General features: G+C 38.7%; 1 protein-coding gene across 1 annotated transcript in view; it reads left to right on the top strand.

The window, feature by feature from the left end:
• Window positions 1-10,760: 10,760 nt before the first annotated feature.
• TMEM266 (transmembrane protein 266) overlaps window positions 10,761-24,775 on the top strand; it is a 59,485-nt gene continuing 45,470 nt past the window's right edge. The window contains exons 1-3 of the mRNA XM_054387795.1: window positions 10,761-10,774; window positions 12,964-13,152; window positions 24,166-24,320. Of these exons, the coding sequence (XP_054243770.1) occupies window positions 10,761-10,774; window positions 12,964-13,152; window positions 24,166-24,320 (358 nt within the window). The remainder of the gene's footprint in view (window positions 10,775-12,963; window positions 13,153-24,165; window positions 24,321-24,775) is intronic.

The following is a 24,775-nucleotide window of genomic DNA, read 5'->3' as shown; positions in this document are numbered from 1 at the left end:
GTGTTTTTCTGAGTTTGGTACCTCCTAGAAATATTAATGACTATCCTGGTAAAGTTTGTGTGTTTGGTTTTTTTTTTTTTTTTTTTTTTTTAATGTTAATAAAGATGAATTGATAAATTTTAATGAAAGTCTGCTAGCAGCTGTAACAGTTCAGTTGCAAGCAGGTGGCTAGTATGTGTTATGGGTTTAAGAGCAAGAATGTGCTTTATTTATAACTTAGCATTTGTTTAGTTTTCTGGGGCTTACATGGAAATGTGACTCCCTTGCATAACCATTGCTCGAAAAACATCCTTTTATCTGATCAAGTGTATTAGACAGAACCTCCTTATTGGATATGGGTCATGGGACTTGTACTAAATAAGATACTGCTAAAATAGAGCTGGGGACAGTGGCACATTGACAGCTTCATTGGGTCACACAGTACTGGCCAAAGCTTTCTGCCTGTATGGTGCCTCTGACTTACTATGGTGGATGCTTAGGACCAAAAGCACAGAATGTTGAAGATTTAAAAAAATAATAATAATTCTCTGTGGTAATGTGGTTGAGTTGTTCTGGTTTACCATGGTCAGCTGTGATGATGCTCAGTTTTACCATGTCTCTTTAAATCCCTGATGCAAAGTGCGTTAGAGAAGCCTTGTGAGGGAATACAGAAATAAATTTTAAATCCGAATCCTGGGGTACCATCCTTGCTGATTTACAACATGGATTCCTTCGTGTGCTAGCAGTAGCATCAAACCAGAGTGCCACAGGGAAAACTGGTTCTGTGCTCACAGTGTTGAATCATGTTAAGATTAATTTCCTGGTGAAGAGTAAACCTTGTGAGCCTTTAGCAGTTGAGAATTCAATCCCTAGTTTGTCTGTGATGCTGATGCTATCAGTAGAAGAGCACAAGCGGACACTTCTCCACTTGGAAGTTCCACACACCAACAAAATAGTAATATTTTTGTTGCGTTGGTTCTTTTTTTGTAGAAAGAAATAGAGCTTCAGAGTTCCAAAGCGTGTATGTAGGTATGGGTAGTGCCTGTAATTATTATTTTTAAATAAACATACAATTTTTAAGCTTAAAAATACCTACTTTAAATGCGGTGTGTAATACAGAAGTAAAAGAGCAACTGTTCATGAAGTGTATTACTTGTAGTCTTACATTCAACTAAGTCCTGGTGGACCAGGGTGTTGACTTTTTGCTGTATGAATTTTTTACCAGGCTATATCCTGGGATTTGGCTGCAGCAGGTGTCAAACCAGATCTTGTCCCATCTCTTTTCATTCATCTTGTTGCTGTGCTACTTTTCATAGAATCACAGAATCAGCATGATGGATTGGAAGGAAATTTTAAAGGTCGTATAGCCCAACCCTCCTCCAAAAAATAGGGATGTTTTTAATGCATACTTTTGCAGAAATCATTCAAGTTCCTATTTTTGCCTTTCCCTTTTATACATTAAAAAAGAATAATGTATGGGACAAAGAGGAAGCATTTGCTATCCTGTTTCCAGGTGCAGTGAGAAGAATTGTTCTTTTGCGTATGAAGTTTGTAGCAGGCGATCTGGACAGATTTGAACATGCGCTAGCTATGTGTCTCCTCAGTGATGATGTCTTCTAGACCTTAATGAGGAGTGATGAGGCCAGGTGCAGACTTGGCTGCTAAGCATGAAAATTACTGGCTAGTTGACATGGCTGCATTTTGTGGGCTGCTACTTCCAGATTGTGAGATGTCAGACTGTCAGGGATGGGCTTGCTTACTCACAGCTCGGACAGAGTCCCTCACTATCAGTATTTTGTGGCAGAAATCTGACTATAATATGTGATAAGTGCATTCCATCACCCACTGAGGGAGCCAGGGTTTTACAGTTAAATGGTATATTAAAATAACTATCAGTATGCTGGATGCTATGATAAGGCTGTTAAATCCTGCATTTTAGGCTCCCAGTGATCAGGAAAGATATTCCCAGCTATGAACAGTAAAACTGTTGTGTCTGCATGCACTATGTGAAATAACTTTCATCTGAAGTACCATATAGGATGTGAATTCAAAAATTTTATTAGCTATCTGCTCATGCAGAGTGAGTTTTACCCCATCTGCATCACCAGGATTAAATGCTGCAACTATTTGTAAATTTGCAATCAAAACAGTTGGACTATTTGTTTCCAAAAGCTAAGCTACAAAGCATAGCACTGTTTAGAAGAGTATTTCACATCAATGGGAGAAATACTATATACTTGCTTTTAAAATACACAGTAAGGCCATAAGTCCATATAATTTACTGTCTTTTGTCAGGGGCTGCCCATAATACTTAAGAGGAGTGACAGAACATAAATATTTTCAACAATATATTTGTAGTATAGCTGATTCTTGGGATGAAATCCTTCCTTCCAGATGATGTTTTTGAATTGTTCATCGTTTGACTGACTTTAGTACCAGTCTGCTTAGGTTTTGATTCTGTACTGCTGATTATGAGAGGATGAATTGTTCTAAAGAGCTTTCTTTTCAGTCTTCTTATAGAGAAACAGCATGTTTAGGGGCATCACAGAGCTGTAAGTGGTAAGATGCATTGAAATCCTTGGCTCCAAGAGATTAAATAAATGCCCAGAACTTCTCACAAGGCTTTCTCTGTGCTTTTCCCCAATTCTTATTGTAGTGTTGTGAGCATTACATGTTTTGGTTGATGTTAGTTCCTCTAGAAAATTAGGAAATACTTTAAAATTTTTCTGAAAGTATTTCAATCCAGAATCTATTAGGCATAGGAATCTAAAGAAAATAATAGCTTGAGGAAGAGTCTTAAGGCTGAAGTCTAATGGCTGAAAGGCAATTTTACATTACAGTTACATTACATTACAATCTTACATAAAGTTACATTAATCTTAAGGGGTAAGGGCAGACACTCAAGCTTATATTTAATAGAAAGTTGACCTCTGAGCAAGATGAGCAGCAGATATTGTGGATGGAAATTTAAAATGTAGTAAGTTTTAACCATTTTTGTGGCAAATAAGGGTAACCCTAGTACTTCCACATGACTAAGTAAACCCTATGACAGGCTGACATTGTCACACCTGAATTGAGACATACCTTGTGCTGAGGGACATCTCAGAGCAGCTTAACCCATGTATTTGTGTTACTGTGTCACTAGTGTTAGAAGCCTGAGTGAAAGTCCAGCTCTGTCTGAATACATTTTGCAGTTGAATTCAAATGGACTTGTATTTTTACCTCAAAAACAGTTAACAGACTGCAAAAATGAAGTGCATATGTGATTAACTGCAGTTTAATCAGTGAAGACCTGCCAGGTATCTATGTAGAACTAAACCCATTCATTCTAGCATGGTGAAAAGTCTGTATACTTTTTTCTTTACTATTCTAAAGAGTGGTGGGACCTATCTGGCTTGGCTTGAAAATGAAAAGTCGTGGGTGCAGGTCTCTTATTAGTAGCTTTTCACTGCAATTCTAGTACTAGAAGCAAAATCCAAGAGTTGACTCTTGATGGACACAAGCAAATCAAACATTGGTGAAACTAAACTGGTACTTGATATGCTTCCAGTAGTAATAATTTGGCTTAATGTGGCTCTGTTAGATTAGTGTCATGCCCAAACATTTAAAATTCAGAAATCAAGTTGTTAGCCAATAAGATATAAATCCTACTTTGGGTTTAAAATGTAATCCAAGGGAGACCGGAGCTATTTATAGTTTTTTCCTTTTGAGAACCGGAATTTGTGGCACAAAAGAAAATAGCTCCTTTGGGTTGGGAGGGTGCTTATGTTATGAAATTTTGCAAATATCTTCTAACCACATGCTGGCTGAGCCTAGAGTCATTTAGCTTCTCAGACTGGAAAAAAAACAGATGTTTTCAGTCCAATGGAACTGTTGATGCCAGGCCTGTTCCTGTCGACATGTGCAGTGGCACATCACAAAAGCTAACTAATACCAGGCTTTCCAACTGTGAGCCCAGAAGCAGTATCAGCACAGAATCCTGTTGGAGCTATTATCTAAGCTTGTGGTCCCAGTTAGTATCCTTGTGTTTGGTTGTAAATGGAGATCATCTCAATAGGAGCCACATCTAGTCTGCTTTGTATGTGTAGGTCTGATGTAACTTTTTCTCAAATGGAAGTACTGTCTCCAGCAGGTGGAACCATAAGCAGAGGAAGACATGTTGAGACACCCAGTAAACTCATGTGAGCTGGCAGCCTTATTCCTAATGTGCATGTGAAACACCAAGTGTGCTCCTCTGGTTTTCTTTACTATTAGCAGGCCTAAACTTCAAAGGGACATTTTAAATATGTGATTGCTCTCTTTTGCTCATTCTGGGGCTTTTTTCTTCCACGTTCAATAGAGAACAATTTACTGAAGCTAAATGGGGGCAATTTGTAAAATGGCAAGGTAAATGGCAAGCTGAAAGTCACTCCAGGGTAAGAGATAAATGAGTAATCTTCATGTTACGCATTTTCTTTATTAAGGAGTCAAGAGCAAACCATTTGCATAGCCTTGATAATTAATCAGTTATTCCAGATTTGTGAGATGCCATAGTGGCCCTGTTATTTGCCAGAGAGTTAAAATTTGGCAAGCAGTAGGCCCTCAATCTGATGAAGTACCTTTTCTTTGCCCCCTGACATCTTCAGAATTAGCTAAATTGTGGATTGCTGCAGTACCTCCTGAGCATGTGCCTTCTCTGTGAAATGTTGGTAGTGGATCAGAACAACTGAGTTGCAACAGAGCCAATATACCAGGAAGTGGGCAGTACTGATATATTCATGTTAGAGTGTTTGTATTTCACAGAACTCTGTTTGTAGACACTATATAGACTATGCCCTCTCTCCTCAGTTTCTAGGTGAAGAGGGAAGGAGTATGCATGAGTGCAGTCTTTTCATGACCATATCAAACATCTTTCTGTCTGAAAGTACCATGCGCTGCACATCAGCAAGCTCCTTGGTAAAGGGTGAGCTTGACTGTGCTCTCCTGGGATTTTGTATTGGTCTGGTCCTCTCTAAAGGCTTTCTCCCACTAGTTTTATTTGTCCTGCAGTCCACACATGCAGTACTTAAAAGTTCAAGATTCAACTGATGATCATAATTCATTTGCACAGACATTATGTTGATTGTGCAGAAGATTATTTTCCTCTTTTTTGGCCTGTCTAAACTCTAGCAAGTGTGAGCTATCCTTAGAGATGAGACAGTCTTTAGTCATGTGATTACATGCCTTTTTTGATTCCCCAAACATCATTTTGCTTAATTTCAGCATACAGGATCGCCCCACAAGGGGATAGAATTATGGCTGCATGAGCAAGTTCAAATCTGCCATTTCCTAATTTCTGATTGCCTAATTTTTTCCAATCTAAATAACCTTTCTTGTGGTGGAGTGGGGTTTGCCTTTTTTTTTTTTTTTTTCCCCATTCCTTTCCTTAATGTGATGTATCTATAAAAAAACCCAAACAATTTTGTGCAACCTCAAGTGAAGCAAGGAAGTGCTGAGACCTCTCCTGCAGGAGGTTTTCGGGGTTTCCTCTTCAGGATTTCTGAAGGAAGCAGTCTTGACATATGTGACCAATAAAACTTTCTAAATGCAGACGTGTGGAGCTGGTTGAAATTCTCACAAAGAGGTTAGACCAAAACCAGTTGTGAGAATTGGCAGGTTGTGATCCCAGGAAGCCTAGTTTCAGTTCTTGGAGAGATGCGATTTGCACTAGTAGAGATGAGTGACCACATCACGTCCATTCTGATCCTCAGGGTGATATCAGTGGTGTGAATCAAAAAAGAAATTTGGCTAGTATAGTTAATGAGCTAAATGTAGCTACCCCTCAATCACATTTTCCCTTTATTTTTGAAAGCTTCTGGGGTAGTATCTGGTTAGGCGTTTTCCCTACTCCTGTTTCAAATTACTCCCTCTTTCTCAATTTTTACTGGGTCTCTCCCCAGGATTGCCTAGTAGGCACCTGAGAACTGGATTTATAGACTGGAAAAAGAACTTTTTTTTTTTCCCTGTAAAAGAAACCAACATTCCATTTCCCATACTAGATTCAGAATAAAAAGCTCCAGCATGAGACAGAAGGAGAAGAAAAGCACTTGGAAGACTTTTTCATTTCTGCCCCTTTTCTGATCTGTTAAGCCGTTCCAGGTTGGGTGCCTGCTCCAGTGGAATGTTGTCAATGGCCAGAGCTCAACGCATTATTGATATGAGTGTTTCTGGTGTTAAGGATCTCTCCACCATACTGTTTGTTTCTGTAGCTGTGCCTGCAGTGCACTGCCCTACCCTCTTGATTTTGCTGACAGAACTAGTTTTTGAGTTGTCCTGTGACCAGTATCAGGGAAGCCATCCTCAGACGTTTCAGTTACTGTCTCTATTTTGTACAGGAGTTTACAGCTTCGTAATACTCTTCAGGATTTGTGCACACGCAACAAACAGTTCTGGACCACATGGTCTTGACTTCAGCTCAGCTAAACAGGGTACAGGATAGCAGAGGCTTTGGCACAAAGGGCTTAAATTAAACCAGTTTCCTACTCCCCACCCCCAACTGGGCCCACTGCCTTGTGGCACGTATTTTGTAAGGCTGTGCTTAAACCAATGCTTAAAAAGTCATGTCTTTCCTGCACAAGTGGAGTATGAATGTTTTTTTTTCTACATTGTTCTTGGGGTTTTGTTTTGATTTGGGGTTGTTGGTTGGTTGTTCCTGTCTTCTAGCTTAGAGTGTAAGTACCCTCACATGCTACTCTTTAATGTATGTTTTCCAAACCGTGTTTTGTGCTTTGTGTTGTTTAAGCTGGACTTATCTCCTTATTAGCAAGCTACAGCTAAGGTGTGGTGACTGACAATAGAAAGTTGATCTAAACATTAATAAATTAACTTGGGCAGGATGTGTGCTGGGCAAGGGCAGCAGGATGAACCTTTGCTCAACTATAGTGCATGGCCCCACATCTCCACCTGCTTTGTTCTGAGCTTAACCCATGAACTGTGAAGCAGTTGCTTGCCAATGCCCCCACAGAGGAGGGGGTGAACAAAATCATAATCCAGCACAGTGAACCTTGCAAAAGCTTTGAGAGACACTGGCATGTGCAATACCTGTACAAAGGAGAGGGGAAAACTGAAGGGCTTGGAAGGCAAGTACAGCACTTTTTAAGTCCTATGAAGGACTTAACTCAGAAACACCTCAGTGAATTGAGTGCAGCTTCCTTCACCTACTGCAAAGGGGTGAAGAGCTGAGAACTGAACAGCAGTCCCACACATTTTAAGCAGGGTTACTAGACTACCAGATTCAGAAACACACTTTCCATCAGATTGCACTGTCCTCTGCTACATACAAAACAATGTCAGTCATTTTAGCCCAGTGGATGCTTTTGTGTTTTATGCCACTTCAAAGCTTGCACTAGAAACTTTTTGGAACAATTATTTTTTTTCTTCTATATCTCCTATTTAAACTTATTCTATTTAACTTGGGAAACTGTTCCTTATACTGCTATCTCACCTTGAAAACAGCACAGAACAAGTAGAACTGCCGAACTCTCACAAAATGGGATTTGGTCACATTTACATGGCAATTCAGCATGTACCTTGGTCTTGGTTCCAAGAAGTGAAGCAAACCAAAGCATCCTCAGAACTGTTAACCTAATTACCTTAGATGAGACTAGGAAGATGAGGCTTTTCAGTGTACTGAACATTGAGTGGGATATGTATGGAAAGAGCTGTATGGAAAAATTTCTACTTGGGTAGTGGATGGAATACCAGAAAGGTTGCTCTCTGCCCATCTCTGTGGGTAGGGCGGAGAAACACATCATTGTTCTTTGCCTACACTACATTCTGTAGGAATGCAAGTGAAAGATAAAGATAAGTGCAGAACAGTAAAATCTCCCTGCTGTTCCTTGGTGTCTTGAAACACCACTCAACTGCACAGAAGTCCTGCAGAAGTTGAAAGTGGCTTATGCTGCTATAAAAGCCTTTTTTTTTTTTTTTTTAATGGAAGTCTTGAATGTAGCAGATACTTGAGGTGGAGTGGATGGCAAGGTATCGTTTCTGCAAATTAACAGTATATGTTAGGACATTTCTGTTGCTTTCATAAAGCGCAGAAAGAAACATGAAGTAATAATCCCTTTTAGGATACAGATAGATATGTGTTACATCCATTTGGAAGGTTTCATTTATGCTGCCCTCTTATTTTATACATCAACTACTTTGTTTTTTAATTCATTAACTCAGCTAATACAGTAGTCATCCACACCAGAAATTACTCACTTTTGTAACTTTTTCTCTCAGGAAGGCTCCACTGAGTCTTTGGAAACTTGATTTCCTCTATGTCTTTTCAGGTCTCTTATTGTATTACTGAAACCTTTGTGAGCGCCTTATGTCATGGTAACTATTCCTTCAGCTGAGGCAGTTGGACTCTGCTCCCTGTGGAGTCACCAGAGCTATCAGAAGAGCTATATGCCCGGTTGTGAGTGTCTCCTTTAGTCCTGAAGGTGAGCAAACATGATCTGAAGAGCTGCCAGCTCCAGTAGGAGGGAGCAGGTCTGTCTTACTGGTGTTGCCACTGGTCAGATCTGGTTTAGTTGTGAAACAGAATTCTGTATTAATGTGGATATATTCCCAGCTTCAATGAAAAATAGGCTGAATGAGTTTTGGAGATGTGAGTATTTTGTGTTCATCTCCTGTGTGAAAAAACTGTGGTGCTGTTGGCCTCACTGTTATGACACTGTTACGTTCCCTCGAAATCTTGAGATTAAAACACAAGAATTTTTAGTCTAGCTTTGCATTTTTTGTCATTGTTTTTTTTTTTTATAAACCTCCTTTGGGAGGGAAACTATTAGTATTAGCACTGTGCTGTCTCCAAATAAATGGCTAGTTTTTTACTGCGTTAAGAAATTCTCTTACCTGCTTCTGTGTGCTGGTCCTCTGAGGCCCATTTTCATCAGTTTTATTTCCATTTTCTAAATAAATCTATCCCCATTTACTTTTTATTCCCCAGGCCTGCAAATTCAGTTATATAACAGGATTCTCAGTCTCTCAAGTATCACAAGATGGGTGTGCAGTACCTCATACCTTTACCATTTTCTCAGACTGAGTGCTTAGAGCACTTGACTTGGGTAAAATTTCTCATTACAAGTGGGTTGTTTTGGAAACTGTTGGAAAATGTTAACCACAGGAGAAATATTGGGAAGCTAATATTGCGAAACAAGGCTGATAGTTAAATATTCTCTTTGTTGTACAGGTAGGTGTAGCAATTGGCTATGACCAATTGTCATAGAAACAGAGTCACCAAATCCCTTCCATATGTGATTTAAACATGCGTGATTTTAGGCAAATATTTTCTTATTTCACTGCCTTAGGGTTATAATATATAAAATAATTCAGGGTGTACAAAGGCCAGGGAAGAGACTCCCATTGATACCAAATACATATTGAAGTCTCTGCTATATCAGGAAAGGTTTATCTGAGAAGAGTTTGCTTCTTACTCCGACTTTACAAGTGTTACAAGGTTATAGATAAATTAAGTATGTGTGTATTTCTAGGAGATACGTGGTTTTCTTTTTTTGAAGTCAGTCATGTTTTGTTTCTTCATACAAGCAATTAAAAACTGCTTTTGGCTGCCTTATCTATATGAGGAAGGTGATCACATTGTAGACCCTTTGTTTTTGCATACCTAGGCACATTATCTGGAAAATCTGAGAATACACTGACTGTTTTATGTTATTATAAGATTACAAGACATGAAATAAAGCCTTGGAAATGGCTCTACAAAAGATGTAAGTTCAATTTCATTATTTGATATCAAGTGATTCTTAAGGGTCATACCATTGGTACATTTGTATGTCTCCAATGTAAATAATTGACTAAATTCAGCCTGTGAGAAGCATTTTTCATTATGGTATTTTTTTTGTTCTTGTCATTAATATTCTAATTTACTAATGATTATTTCTGTTTAATTAAAAATATATTCTTATGCTGCTAAAAAAAGTTTATTTACCATATAATCTTGACTGTAGCCTTAACATTCTCTCATGATCTTTTTCTAAGAGTTTTTGTTTCTTATGGTATTTTCCAGTTTATATTTTAACAGATACTAAAAACTGTCTATCAGATTTCATTCTCTTACATTCTGCTTACCATGCATTGGTCCAGGTACAGCACAGAGGTTTTGTCACAAGCAAATGCAACGCCTTTTCAAAATGTGTTAGTGGGTTTTGTTGATCAAAATAATCACCTTGATAACAGCCCATCTAGAAGGCTTGACAATGTGAATTAGTTAATTCTCAGAGGAGACTTTCTTAAATAGGAAAGGGAGTCAGGAACACAGTTCAAATCAAAAAATGGAGAACAAAACCCTAATACTCATCTCTATAAAGTGTGTTAAATTGTAAAAAAAGCCTCAACCACACAAAAACTCAGTTGGCTTCCAGTAGCATTGGTGTTCCTGAAGCCATGAGCTTTCTTTGAAAATCCCCTGCCATTCTCTAATCTTGGTTATCTTTCTTCACAATCTAGTGGTTTAAAGCAAGACTTGTTCTTAAAGAAGTATATATGTGAGCAGGTGTCCTTGTGTCTAAGTAAATGCACTGTAACTTTACAGCCTCCTTAAGACATAGGAATTAACTGGGAATAAAGCCACTTTGAAAAGGAATCATGGGGGAAATAAAATTTCTAGATAAATTTACAGCATGACAAGAAACTGTGTATTAGATGACTTTGTTTTCCTTCTCACAGAGACTTACTGCTGCAAGGCTAGAGCTGTGCAAAGCAGCTGAAAGTAGTTACATGCTGGAACTTCTGCTGATTCAGTTGCATCCTTCAACATGACCAATCCTCAGTAAGTACCATGTGGGGATGGTTATGATTTATTTTAAATAGAAGGCAACAGGTTGCTATGTGTAAGAGAATGATGTTGTGGTATAAAGAGGGTTTTATCAGCATTACTCTAAGGAAGAGTTGATATTTTGAGGATTAGTAGGCTTTGATCAGTTCTAAAGAGTGTGAATTAGCAGGAAACCCATAAATACTGTGAGTATGTCTCATGTGTTGCTAACAGCCAGTGGCTAAAAACTAGGATATTGCCTTATTTTCAGATCTATTTGATTTTTTTTTTTTTTGTTCCCTGCACCAAACCTATTCAAAGGTGTTTGCCAGCACCAGTCTGGTGGTTTGTGTTTCTTTTCAGTCAAATTGGACAATGTCTGTCATTTAGTCTGTCTAAGAATGTAGAAGGTAAGTACTGTTGGGAGAGGGAAGGCAGCCCATTTCCTTTCACCTTTATAATGGGAATTGGATCACTGTATGCTCTTTTGTGCAAGACTGAACCTGCTTGGACTTGTAAAGGTACATGTCCATAGATTGGCACTAAAGGTGAAAATCAAAGAAAATTCATGCTAAAATTAGCTCCTCTCTAGGCTATCTAATTTCTGATTGTTTACAGAGGAATACAGTTCTGTTGGAAGTTGAAGAATCTCATTACTTTATATTATTAGTTACTCAAAGCATAATATGAAATAAGCCTTTAGGTTGTTCAAATAGTATTTCCTGTTTCCTCTATTTTCTGCCATAGTATGACACAGTTGCAGCTTTTCCCTGCCAAATACTTGAGCTATAACAGCCTTTTCCAATTTTTAAAATTACTTTCTTGTGTAGCACTGGCAGAAATTAGCTTGCTTAAACTTGGGAATAGTGTTTTCCATCCGAAAGGGCTAGTCTGATTGTGAGGTTCTGGCCGATAAAATCTTTCACATAGCATTTTAGTTCTTTCACCCTCATCCTTAGACGTATGAGATATATGAATTAAGACTTTTTTTCTAAATTATTCATCTTTTTTTCTGAAGGGAAAAAAAGGCTATTATTGAGGTTGCTTGAATAGCTGGAAGATTCTAATAAGCTTCTTTAAAACAAAATCATATATGCAACTTTTGCAGTCAGAAGGGAAACTGGGTGCTAAGCACTTTTTTAATCCCTAAGGAAAAAGAGTATCTTCAAACCTGCTGTTGAAAACCTCTGACAAGTAGCCTGAAATTTCTTCAGAAGATAATAAGCTCTTGCGGCTGGAAGCTTAGAGAAGTTTGTACTTGCACTTCCTCTGATTCAAATGGAATAAAGCAGCTTTCACTGGGTACTGCAAAGGATCATTCCCTGCTGGGGAGTGCTGTGCAAGCTCTCTCCTCAATGAAGTCATCCCTCACGTGCACTACATAATAGCTGACTAATGAAGACTGAGTTTCTAGATAAGTAATATCCTACTTACGTTGTGAGTGTGGAAGACATATGCATAGACTCTGGTTTTGCATAATCTCTGGTTTTACCTGCATGGAGTTCCCACTGCTGTTAGTGGGGTGGTAAAAGAATACACGTTCAGTTGTAGAGCTGTATATAAGGGTAGTTAAGATAATCTTTAGAGAGGAGTACACAATTCTTCTGAGTTGTGGTTCTCCTTTCAGAATTAATTTGAAATAACTTGCAGCAGAATGATCCTTTCTAATTGAATAAAATAGTCACTTGTCATCAAAACTATTTGAATATTGATGCAGAGCAGAAGAGGGGTCAAACTGCATCCATTAATTAGCAGTTGATATGCATGTAATGGTTAATAAGCTTAGCTATTCATCACTTGCTGTCTTACAAAGCAGTGAGGTTTGAGTTGGCATAGTTACACGCAGTCTTCTGGGTTCATACATGGTTTCCGTATTTATTTGTTTATAACATATCCATTTATATTTAGTGTTTTTGAAGCAGATTCAGCAGAGTGAAATGCTGTTCTTTACCTGCAAGGTTTCTATTGATTGGAGTGGGATCTACTTGAGATGAGTTTGAGAGAGTTGGTCTGTCCTCTCAATGAGAACACCTCCTTCAATGACCTTCCAAAAGTCATTCAAGTTGCTGGGTTTTTTTAGGAATCTGTGACATTCTTTTCTCTAACTTATTTTTACTTGCTTGCTGATTTATTTGTATTTATTTATATGTTTATGAGCATGTAGAGAGAAGGAGGGAGTTTTATTTTACTTATTACATTTTCAGGCCTACAATAGAAGGCGGTGTTTCAGAAGTTGAGATAATTTCACAACAAGTGGAAGAAGAGACCAAAAGCATTGCTCCTGTACAGCTTGTTAATTTTGCTTATCGAGATCTGCCTTTAGCTGCGCTTGATCTGTCTGTGGCTGGGTCCCAGCTTTTGTCAAATTTGGATGAAGAATACCAAAGAGAAGGGTAAGTATGAGGGACAGAATTTTATTCTGTAGTTATAGGTTATAGGAATTTCATGGCTTGTGCAAAAAGAAAACTTTGAGCTGGAGAAGTGCAGCCGATTGTCCTCAAGCTCTTTTTAAATCTATTGTCACAGGATGGAAGTGACCTTTTCTAATATAACTAATCTGTGCTGGATTAGGGCTCTTTAGAATTTTGAGTGATTCATAGCTGCTACTTAACCAGTCTTGGAAGCCTTCTCTCAGGGAAAACTAGAGCAAATATCTAGCCTGTCAGACAAGCTCTTTGTGAAAGGTGCTTCAGGAGGGTTTCAGGGTGGCAAGAGTTGGCTACTGTGATTCTTGTACTTGATTGCATGTCTTCTAAGAGGTAATGCCTTGGTGCTGTGGATTCCTGGACAGATCATGTACTTTTCAAACACTCATTTGATTTGGATGGTCTGCTTATGTGACAGCTTTGTCTTTGATAACGTATGTACCTATTACTCCCGTTTTGTAGAACAACTGTTCCAGTTTAATGGTATAAAAGACCATAATCAGTTCATAACATTTACCCAAACATAACCCAGTGTCAGATTGTGTAGCGTTGTTGTCCTGTAACATTAGAAGTCATCCTTATGCCTGCTTCATGCTTGAAGTGACTAGGTGGACTGCTGTACAAAATTTTTAATGAAAGATTTAGGTCAACTGGAGAGAATCCAGAGGAAGGCAGTGAGAATATGTGACAAAGAGACTGTGAGGAGAACCTGTAAGGGACTTCAGTGAGGAAGAGGATACTGTTATTGATCTCCATGATGTTTAGGACAAGAAATGAAAATCTTGGATTGTGGCAAAGAAGAGAATAATGAGAGTAGTGAAGGGCTGGGGTGGACTACTGGTATGCATGTAGAGAAGAGCAATAGAGTTGCGATCACTACATGCCTTTAAGAAGACACATTTGTCAGGAGTGATAACACTCTAGTTTAACATCACTTGAGACAGAGATTAGGTGAGTGTTTGTGCTTTGCTCCTCTGGTTCAGTGATTACTGTTCTGTTGTGTGTCACACTGAACATATATATAACTCCACTGTCAGTAACATCTATCTAAAAACACTTCACAATAAGTCATATAGACCTGTCATTGATTAAGACATTTAAGAGCTTTCTATAAAACTCCATTTATTAATAGCTCAATGTGTTTTTAGCCTGTGCTCTGAAATAAGCAGAGAGACCCACTTTATCTCTGCTCAGCAGGTATTCTGTGTGGTAGTCAGGAAGCAGTATGTGGAAAAGGCTGTTGCCTTTAATTTCTTTCCGAATTGGACTTCATGAGACATCTCCCAAAAGTTTTTACTCTAAACAAGGGGAAATACATTTCAAATAGGTTATACAAGTGTGGTACAACTGTAACATAAAATGCATGCCTAACGAAAGAGGCACTTGAAAATTAATTTGAGTATGCAGGTGTAACCCTCAGGCTATTTTGGTGCTGAGTAAATACCAGTTTGGTTCAAATATGTGTTTTTATAGATTTCTGTGATCTGAAGCTCAATTCTTCACTGAGCCAAACTGCACAGATCTCTCATTTGAGCAGCTTTGCAGTCTTAAGTGTGCAAATAAGCTTGTCATTCTTTTCTTCATCGGAGAAATTCTTCCTTCACACAGACTTCTTTCGTGGGTTTATCAGTTTGAACAGAAATAAGCAGGTGCCATCCAGACCTCCCAGCTTTAGAGAGGATTCTCTGAAGAAAAGTCAACTTTAGTTTGTATGTCTTGGTGCATTTTGGCTGGGTATATTCAACTGAGCCCCAGGGTTGCATTTGCCTCATGGGAGTCGTGGCTTCTTCCTTTCAGAAGCACTGATTGCACTTGATGCCCTGTGAAATTTAGAAGCAGAGCTGAGCTGCAAAAGCCCAGCAGCAAAAGGAAAATCTTGTCCCCATACCTCATGGCTTGGTTGGGAATGTGTCTGGGTTTATGAATGTGGTGTCATTTCTTTCTCATTGCATTGTTAGATATGACTGCCTTCCACCTGAGTAAGAAGGAGTGAGTCAGGTCAGTTTGGTGCAGGAACTGACAGCTACGTCTCCCTCCTGTATGAAGAGAGTATTGTGGGAAAGGCAGCACAGGAGATGGCAGAAAGTGTGAAGTCCCTGTACTTTCTGCCAGCATCCGTGTCAGTAACTGTGAAGGGCTGTTACCCTGCTGCTGCTGTACGGCTTGCAGGTGGAGATAGCAGAAGATGCTGCTAATGCCAGAGTGCCAAAAGGTGATGCAGGGCTCATCTTCCCATCCCTGGCAAGTCTGCCTTTGTTGCACACTTCAAGTGTTACCTTCTGTATACTTTTTCCTGAAAATTTCAGAGAAGGTGCCAATATCTCATACGACCTGTACATATTCCTTATTGGCTGTCTTCATCTAGACCTGTAGCTGGTCTAGGCAAGTTATAGTCATTCTAACTGCAAGGCTCTGCAGCAGCAGTGTCTGGCACATCTCTGTGCCTGGAAAAGGCTAGGTTGTTGTTACAAGCTGCATCTGTCCATGACCTTGTGGTTTTCAATGTATTTACCTACAATTCTTAGTTCCTGATACAGATTGTCACATTTCGTCTATATTAAGTTTCCATCTCTACACACAGAGCAGCAAGAGACATATCAGACTAGAGATGAATGAGTGGGCAATAAAGAAGTGTTCTAATTTAATGATTTGGTTGTGTACAACCCAAGGCATTCCACTAACTTCTGCCCCTTGAAGGCCAGAAGGTATTCAGGGTCCAAACTGACCTGGTTACTAACTAGAGCAGCTTTATGTTTCATTTGAGAGAATGTTTCCCTCACTAAACTCCATATTAATAGGCAACCAAGAATTTGTGGGTCAAGCTCAGCCCTCTTTTTGCTCCTGGATACTCTCAGATGGCATCAAACTAGCTATCCCTTTCATGAGAAACGAAAGAACAAAAGAAAAGGAAAGGCAAAAAGAAAGGAAAATGTATGGTTTGTCTTTTCTTAGTCTATATGTAAATTGATGTTCCTCTGGCTTTAAAGGAAAAAAAAAATCTTATTTTGTGCAGTCTTTGTTTTGTGGGTCTTTGCTCTTATCATATCAAGTGCTCAGGGCAGTCAGTTTCCCATTTATCAGTGTTTTTGAAGGAGTTCTATGAACACTGTGGGCTGGTTTTGTCAGAAATTTAATTTACAAAGCTGATTCCTGTGCTAAGCAACAAAGGACAGACTGCAGATGAGGCAGTGTGTTAAGCTTGTCCCTGAAGTACACCTGTAAGTGGTGAAAGGGTAATCAGGCAAGGAAAACCTTTCCACCCTCCTAGAAATTCAAAACACAAAATATGTTGTCTTCTAATGTGGGTTAAGCAAAATTTTTTTTCCCTCTGTAGACTTCTCAAATAGGGTAAGTACAAAGATTTATGTGATGGAAGTTGTTTACGCTGCATGGAATTCTCACTAATATCAAGTGACTGGGCTGGCATTGCCACCTTTGCACTGGAGAGGAGAGAGGTGCCTGTGGTCTCTGCTTGTGAGGTTCCTGCTTCTGGCTTACTTTCTAGGTACAGTGAGGCTGAGATGCTGGGTGTTAATAGAGCTATGGATCTTATTCTTCAGAAAAAGGAAATGTTCTGATAAATACCAGCAATATGTAACCAAAACACTTTTTTTGGTTTATGTGACTATAAGTAGTCTATTTATAAAAAAGGTCTCTTCACAGTGCTCCTGTGAAGAAATAGTAGCTTGGTTCTCAAAACCAAAGTGAGTGTGCTGTTCATTACTTCTTAGTCCTGCTGATCTGCCCTGCAGTTAACTTGTTAGAATTGTCTGTAGCAAATGCTGTTCTGCGCTGCACCCCATGCTTAGACACTGCAGAAATGACTGAGGCATAGGCTGGACACGTGTATTAGGAAAAGTAATTAAAAAAAATACTCCTCAGATGCCAGGAAGAACATGTGGTCTACACCTCTAATGTATCTGCAAGTGATTAGGTGATATTCGTGTACAAAAATCAGCAGCGAAGTTGCTGGTTTTCTTGGTGTCTGTGACTTTATTGGAGAGGCTGTGTCCGGGTAGAACTTGGCTTGCATGAAAAGAGTATGTAAATGTTTTGTTAAGGAGACTAATCACCCAGAAAGCTAAGGAGAATTTAAATGTAGGCATTACCTTTAAGTATCACTCTTAGTTTGTTTTTGGGGGGATTTTTGGTTTGTTTTTTTTGGGGGGGGGTGGGGGTGTGTTTCCCCAATCAAGTATTCTGTTTTCCAAAAATTACTTTTTTCCTTCTATTTTTGCATCAATGACCAAGAAAACCTGTGAGGAATAATTGGGAAAAAACAAAACTATGTGTGCTAAAGACAAGTAGAGATAGGGGAAAGCTCTCCTTCCTGTGTTTTCCTCAAGTTCCAGTTAGGATATATCATTCACAATTCTAAAAGAATTTACAGACAGTTGCACAAGAGGCTGCATTTTTTGTATTGTGAATGTGCGTTTAGGCAGTGAGCCTGTCCCTTGATAAATTGCAGCTCTGGAATTTCTATATGTTAAGCAAATTTGAAATGTGACAATCATTTCAAATACTATTCTACATCAACAGCTGTAAGGGCTGGGAGTTCCTACAGCTAATGTGATTCACTTGACATCAGCTGTAAGTCATCATACCATTGTAATTTAATCAGTTACGATCATCTGTTCATATCCTTGATTTGTCTGGTCACATATGGAAAGTGCACTAAACAGTAGAAGTATCTGAAAAAAGACTGTAGGAAGGGATTGAAAGGGAAGGGAAGGCAAAACTGAATATATTTACAGAGGTTCGGATGTTGGCACAGGAAAGTTGTGAGCTTTTCATTTTTAATTGGTTGCAAGCAATCACTAATGAATGCTGGGGGAAAAAAATGTCTGTTACTTCAGCCTGTCTTCTCTAATTCCACCGAGCAGATGCCATTCTTTCAGGTTTTCATATTCATATTTCAGTTTTTATTTTGATCTCTTTGAGGCATTTTACTTGGGCTCTCTCATTTCTCCTGTTTCCTTCTTTTCTTGTCTTTGTCTAGCAGCATGATTAGAATCAGTCCCTTTCGTGAAAAGTTCTGTGTACCTCATGCAGTTCCTAGAGCTCATGATGTTGATACATGAGGTCTGAGCTCAAAATAAAGTGCAAAGGTTTTTGGGGGGCAGAACTATTTCAGGTAGTGAGCAAGCTCTTTATATTTACCAAAGAGACTTTTAAATTTATTTTTAGCTGCCAGCCATAGTTTGAATCCAGAAGGAAGGCACAAAATCTTAACAACAAAATAGAGTGAATGAGACTGTAGTGCTGATTTGTTCTTTGTGCAGTACTGTATCACTCTCTGTGCTGTGGTCCAAGACTAAGACCTGCACTGCAGCAGAACATGAGCATTCAGCACAGCAGAACCTGTGAGGTGACCAACTCTTCACTAGAGAATATATGAAATTCTGGGCTGTGTTACAGAGATGTTCAGTGGTTCAGATAAATCTTTTTTTCTGTACAGATCCTTTCACATAGTTATGTTTTTAGGTGGTGTTTTCCAGAATAGTTCATTGATGTGTTTATCCTAGTACCTAAATACTTTGTGTCCCTCTAGTGTGTTTTATCAGTAACGCTAATTGGTAGAGAGAGAACTTATTTAAGTAAAAAAAGTAGTCATTTTCTAGCTTGGTGATTTTTCAAACTCTTTTGGTTTGTAGATTTTTCTGTATTTTTCCAACAGAGCTTGCTTTTCCCAAGTACTTTTTGTGAGTAGGAATGTAGTAGTAGTATCACACACACCACTGCTAGCAAAACTCTTTATTGGAGACTGGAAATGACATGGGTCTTAATTTATCTGGCCTAACACAGTCTAAGCTGGAGAAGAGAGAGCTTGGTGCAGAAATTGAAAGCTGGGTAAGTAATAGGACAAAGCAGAAATGTGGAAAAGAGGAATATTAGTGTGGAAGGAGAGTCCAGTGAAGATCCGCTAAATGCTGAGCAGTGGCCTGAAAGCAAATCAGATGTTGGGGTTCATCGGGAAAAGTAGTAGAGAATAAAAAGAGGCTGCTGTTGTGCCTCTGTGTGGCCAGGCTTTGCCCACATCTTGAACATGAGTGTAGTTCTAGTCCCTGTCAAAAAGGATATGGGACATAAAATGGAACTGGAAAAGATTCAAAGGAAAACAGTGATAAAAGATGTGATATATTCCTTTGGAGTCCTGTCTGTGCTACGACTCTTCAGTCTCAGAAAGAAAAAGCTAATGTGAGATTGATTGAGATTACAGAACCGATCATACAGAGAGGTTAAAGCAAGGTTTGATGCCTCCACACATCTCCCAGTAGAGATGCTAGGATACGTTACTAGATTAAGGCTCAGTTCAGAAGACATAAAAAGAAGTTGCTTTTTCCACAGAGGATGCAGAGTGTGAACTACCTTCTAAAGGCTGTGTGGCTGCTAATAGATTACCTTGCCTTAAGGGGAGCTTGGGCAAGTTTGTATAGGAGAAATTTATTGCAAGTTACGAAATAGAATCTAAGAAACCACGTTTGTTAAGGAAGCTATGTTGAAAATAGTTGGATGCTGTGAGAGTTTTAAGGGAAAGCACTGTTTGCTGTGCTCTTACTCATCTGTGCAGCCTGCCCTGGGTGGCAGGGGGCTTAGACTTGGTGATCTCTGGAAGTCCCTTCCAACCTCTAATGTTCTGTGATTCTGTGATCTGCATGTGGCAGCTGTTGGAGGCAGTACACCAAGCCTTTGTTCTAACCTTGTATGGCTTTTGTTATGTTTCTTAAATGTTGGTTTTGAGCATGATGTTAATATTTGGCTAAAGACCTTGGCATAAAAAGGAAATGGCTACTAAGCAATTTTCTAATGAGAGGAGTAACACACCAGGTAATCATGTGATGTCAGTGAGCAGACAACTTGATACAGATCTATAAAGCAGGCACAAGTGATCCTAGAAAACATGAAGGACGACAGATAAGAGCTGAGAAGCATTCATGTAATTAAACCTATTCCAAAATGCTGTGTCCCTCTCTAGTTGCCAATATTCACATGCAGAAGAGACTACTAGGACTGAATAGACACTGAGTGTCTGTTTCACAAAAAAGCATGGACTTTAATTAAATTCCATAAGTAGATGCCATTGTCGTGTATAAATGCATTATGGACAAAATGCCAACAAAGGGAAAAAGATAATCAAACTGAAGATCAATACTGGCACAAGAGTAAATAGGTATGAACTGGCTATGTGTGAATTTAGGCAGAAAGCTTGAAGGTTCTTTATTGCTGTTGGAGCAGCAGAGTTTTGGTAGCAGTCCTCCAAGAAATATCGTGAAGTTTGAGATAGTATAACTTGTAGGAGAAAAAGGGATGAGGTTGCCCTCAGTAATTAAACTTCTGTAGTTAAACTAAACTTGTGGGAGAACTCCAGGCAGGGGGCACAGAGCTCTCTCTGTTCCGTTTTGTTGCTTAAGGCCTGCAGCTGCTACTGGTAGCCTGCTGTGAGGTTCTGCTGTCATTTTTGTCTCAGCCAGATCTTGTGTTGTTACTCTAGCCTTTCTCTGTTCCTGTCACTTCCTGACCATGGCCTTTCTAGTCCTTCACGTAGGGATTTGGACCTCATCCATCCTTCTGTTTTCTGATCATAGCCAGCTTGTGAGATACAAACACTTGGTGTTTAGCCAGAAGGAAAAGAAAAGGACAGGGTAAGATACAATGCAGATTTTGGGGTATTTGTTTGCAAGACCAGAAAAATAGAAACAGTGACAGCTGTTAACAGCTTGAACAAATTGTTTGTAGTGGTTCTTTACCAAGCAAATATGGTAAACCTTTTCCAGTTTTGCCTTATGTTCTTTTTTCCAATCTGTTTATTAATAAAACTAGAAGTGATGATGACAGATTGGTTTTCCACAAAACCATGTGTGAAAGTATCTTTTAAAAATAATTGCCCTGGTAAAATTCCACTAAATAAATTTTTTGTCTCATAACAGAATTCTACAGCCCTATATCACCATCAAACAAGAAATTCTTACACTAGTACCTTTATTTACTTCATCCAGACATTGAAGAAAGGCAAATAACATTCCTGTTGTAGAGACAAGGTAACTGAGTTACTTTTAGAAGTAACACAATGAAGTTGTCCTAAGTTGTACTAATATCCATACAATGCATGGCATCCACAAACAACACACTCAGGACACCAGAAGAAGTTGTACTTATTCTCCGAACAAAATAGGGTGTCTTTCTATTTTTATTATTATCGGTTTTTAAACTCTTTAACTCTGGAGTGAAGGAGTTGTATAAGTTACCTTTTTTTATGAAAGATTCTGTGTAACTGGGTTTCTAATCTGAGCTTTGAATTTAGTGTGGCGTTGCAATATTGCAGGGAAAACGGGCAGGATTTGTGGAAGGTAAGTTTAAATCTGTGCTAATTATGGTAGGGATTTGTTTTGCCCAGATACCAGATTTCTCATCTATTGAATGAATGAGCTCCTACATGTGAGCAGAGAGAGATACTACTCTACTAAGAAGATTGCAAGGTTGTTTGTTAGAGATCAGTGTGGTTGGCATGTGAACAGGTTTATCTAGAATGCATTTATAGCTGGATAGTAGTTTCTTTTATGTCCATCCTCTACAAGAGATAAGAAGTTAAAAAACCCAAACAAACAAAAGCAAAACAGCAGACTATCAAAACCCAACAACCCAAAACAAGATTGAGAACTGACTACACAGAAGTATAGAAGTAGGAAGGAATTAGCTAGCTAAGGAGCCACCTAGGAAAGAAACTGTTCAGTACTGCTTTTGGAGCACAGTGTGATTGTTAATTTCAGTGGATTCAGACGACTTAGAGTAGGTCTGGGAAGAGAATCTGCTAGGCAGCGATGTGAAGATGCTGGTCACTGTCCATTCACAGGACAAATGATAAACAAGTGATAATAAGATAGGAAACTGGGGGTGGTTTTTCGGTGCTTAAATTTCAAGCACTTTTGTGTCTTTGAAATCTATTTATGTATTTTATGAGTGATATATAGGTGCAAACATGCAGCTGATCTGAACTTGGCGTCTTAGGTTGATTGCTTTTCCAGTCATAAACAGATAGTTTTGTTCAAAAGCTTTTTGGGATCAGCAGAATATCAGACAGAATAACACTGCATTCTGTAAGTAATGATTGACTTCAATAATGATTATTGTGGCTCTGTGTAATGTGTGCTGAGTATCATAGTTGATTTATTCTTACTGGTACTTCTGGCTGTGTAGAGGTTTTTAAAGCAATGTACTTAGGCCCTCTACTGATGATTTTGAGAATAGGAAAGAGAAAAATCTGCCCTGCAATATAAAAATGCTGACAGGACAGTCCTTTTGGAAAAAGGAAGGTAAATGTAGGAAGAGACTAAAAATGAAACACGTTCTATTTAAATAAGACTAATCCCTAGTGTTCTTTTTAGAAAGATCTAATAAAAAACCCAAACCCAAAATAAACAGGTTCATTAAAGACAAGTGTTTGAAATGGTATAAAATAAAATTAATTAAAAGATCAAGTTTGCAAAAATGCTGTATTCTGATGGTTTGAGTTTTTTTCTTCTATCTTAAAAATACATCTTTAAAATCCTACTGCACTCTGTATTCAGGCCAGGGCAAGCTCCTGATAGTAACACTTGTCAAATCTTCTCTCAAGTTTTAAGAGTCATTTGAGGAGGTCAGATAATCAGACAGCCTGAATTCAAGTATTTAGTTGATATGCTTAGTTCTGAGAAGCTGCTTGAAAGTGTCTGATCAGTACTTAGCATCACTTTCTCCTTCATTTTTGAGGGCGGGTATGCCAGGGAATATTTTATGGTGTTTTTCTAAGTGTTTGATTGTAACATGAGTTATTGACTTTAGAGCTGCTTATGTGAAATTGATCAGTATCATCACGTCTTCTTGTATACCATTGATTTCTTTGTATTGATATTTCAGTTCAGACAGTGCTGTTACTGCACCACAATTCTGTGTGCCTGAAGCTTTTTATGCCCTAGTTAATCAATCATGGCAGCTTTTTATTAGCTAATGCGTATTTAGACTGCTTTGAAAATTTAAAGTGTCAGGCAAGCATCAGAACTTCCAGAGGTGTGCCAGTACAAAAGCGTTACAAAACACTATGATGAGAAATGGTACAGTACTGTATCAAAGTGAACCTGGGGGTGGATTTTAGGAGGGAGGAAAAAAAAGTGTCAGGGTGGGCTTTATGCTCCTGAAATCAATGCTACTATTACTTATTTCTATTACAAATGCTTTCAAAAGATTTTTTTTTTTTTTTAACAACTCACTTGAAAATGTGTATCTGCATTAGTGCAAAACTGGTGCAACACTTACTGATTTATTCACTTCCTTCCACAGTTCTGGTTTTCCTAGCTGCTTCTGCTCCCTTCATCAGTCTTCAGGTTGTGTGTATTTGCTAAGATGCTTGTAGCTGTGGAGTCACTGAGCAATAGCTCCTTGGTGTTTTCCAGACCTCTATTACACTTTTCCATGATGTCCTAGACTGATTGTTGCAATCCAGATTTGGCAGTTCTTGTCTGATTTGTCTTTTACTAGAACAGGGATAAAGGTTTATGACCATAACATTCAATAGCAGAGAAATTCTTGAAAAGCGTCATCATCAGTTTGTAAGCAGGTAGCAGAGTCCTGTGTGGCTTAGTACTCTCACACCAGTGAATGTGGCATGTATGTCAAAACAAAACGTGAAAAACAGCAAGATAGGAAGAAAGAAGAGTATATATGATGGTTCCAAGGCATTACTCAGTGCCTTGGAAGGCACTTGAATACTGATAGGCTCCAGAGGCTCGGAGAGACATGCAGGATCCCCAGGGTGAATGTTTTTATGAAATACTTCTGGTAAAGAAGCCAATAAAAGGGAGTTTTGCAAAGTCTTTGTGCATTATTGCTGAGTGTTTTCATAACAGCAGAACATGTAATTTTGAGTTCACTTCTCTTTAGCTTTCTTCCCTTTTCACTACTACTTCTTTTCTTTTCTTGTTTTTCCTCTTAATTTTATTTCCTTAGATCTAACTGGCTAAAACCGTGCTGTGGGAGACGAGCAGCTGTGTGGCAGGTATTTTTGCTCAGTGCAAGTCTCAACAGTTTCCTGGTAGCCTGTGTAGTATTGGTGGTGATTCTTCTGACTCTGGAACTCCTAATAGATATAAAGCTTCTTCAGTGTGAGTAGGAGGATTATTATTTTTTTAAATTTTGCTGGGAGGTCTTTGAAGGGGGGAGGATGGTGGGGATTTTTTTCCCTATCATTTAAGTGATTGCTAGGCTAGGTAAGAAATTTGTTTTTGTGGAACCCTGGTAGAGTGAAGTCAGTCTCTTCCTTATTTTGCTGACAAAATTCAGTACAGGACAGCTTTATAAAGGATACAAGCACAGTGTGCATGCAGAGATCTGCACATACTGATGTCATGAGTACTTGAAAAGGTCTGTCCTTTACAGACACTCTGTATACACAGAAGAAAGATCATTTGTGCCTGATTAATGTCTGATACTTTTCACATGCTCATGGATAGACAGAAATAATGAACTTGCTTGTGACAGATTTGGTGCTCTCTCTCTGTGATTAATTTCATTCTTCTGAGGTGAGTAGGAATTGAAATTGCAGTTTTCTATCTTTAAT

The sequence above is a fragment of the Indicator indicator genome, chromosome 16, assembly GCF_027791375.1.
Source record: "Indicator indicator isolate 239-I01 chromosome 16, UM_Iind_1.1, whole genome shotgun sequence".
NCBI lineage: Eukaryota > Metazoa > Chordata > Aves > Piciformes > Indicatoridae > Indicator > Indicator indicator.
Note: the sequence above shows the minus strand (reverse complement) of the source record. Positions and strands in the feature narration are given on the sequence as shown.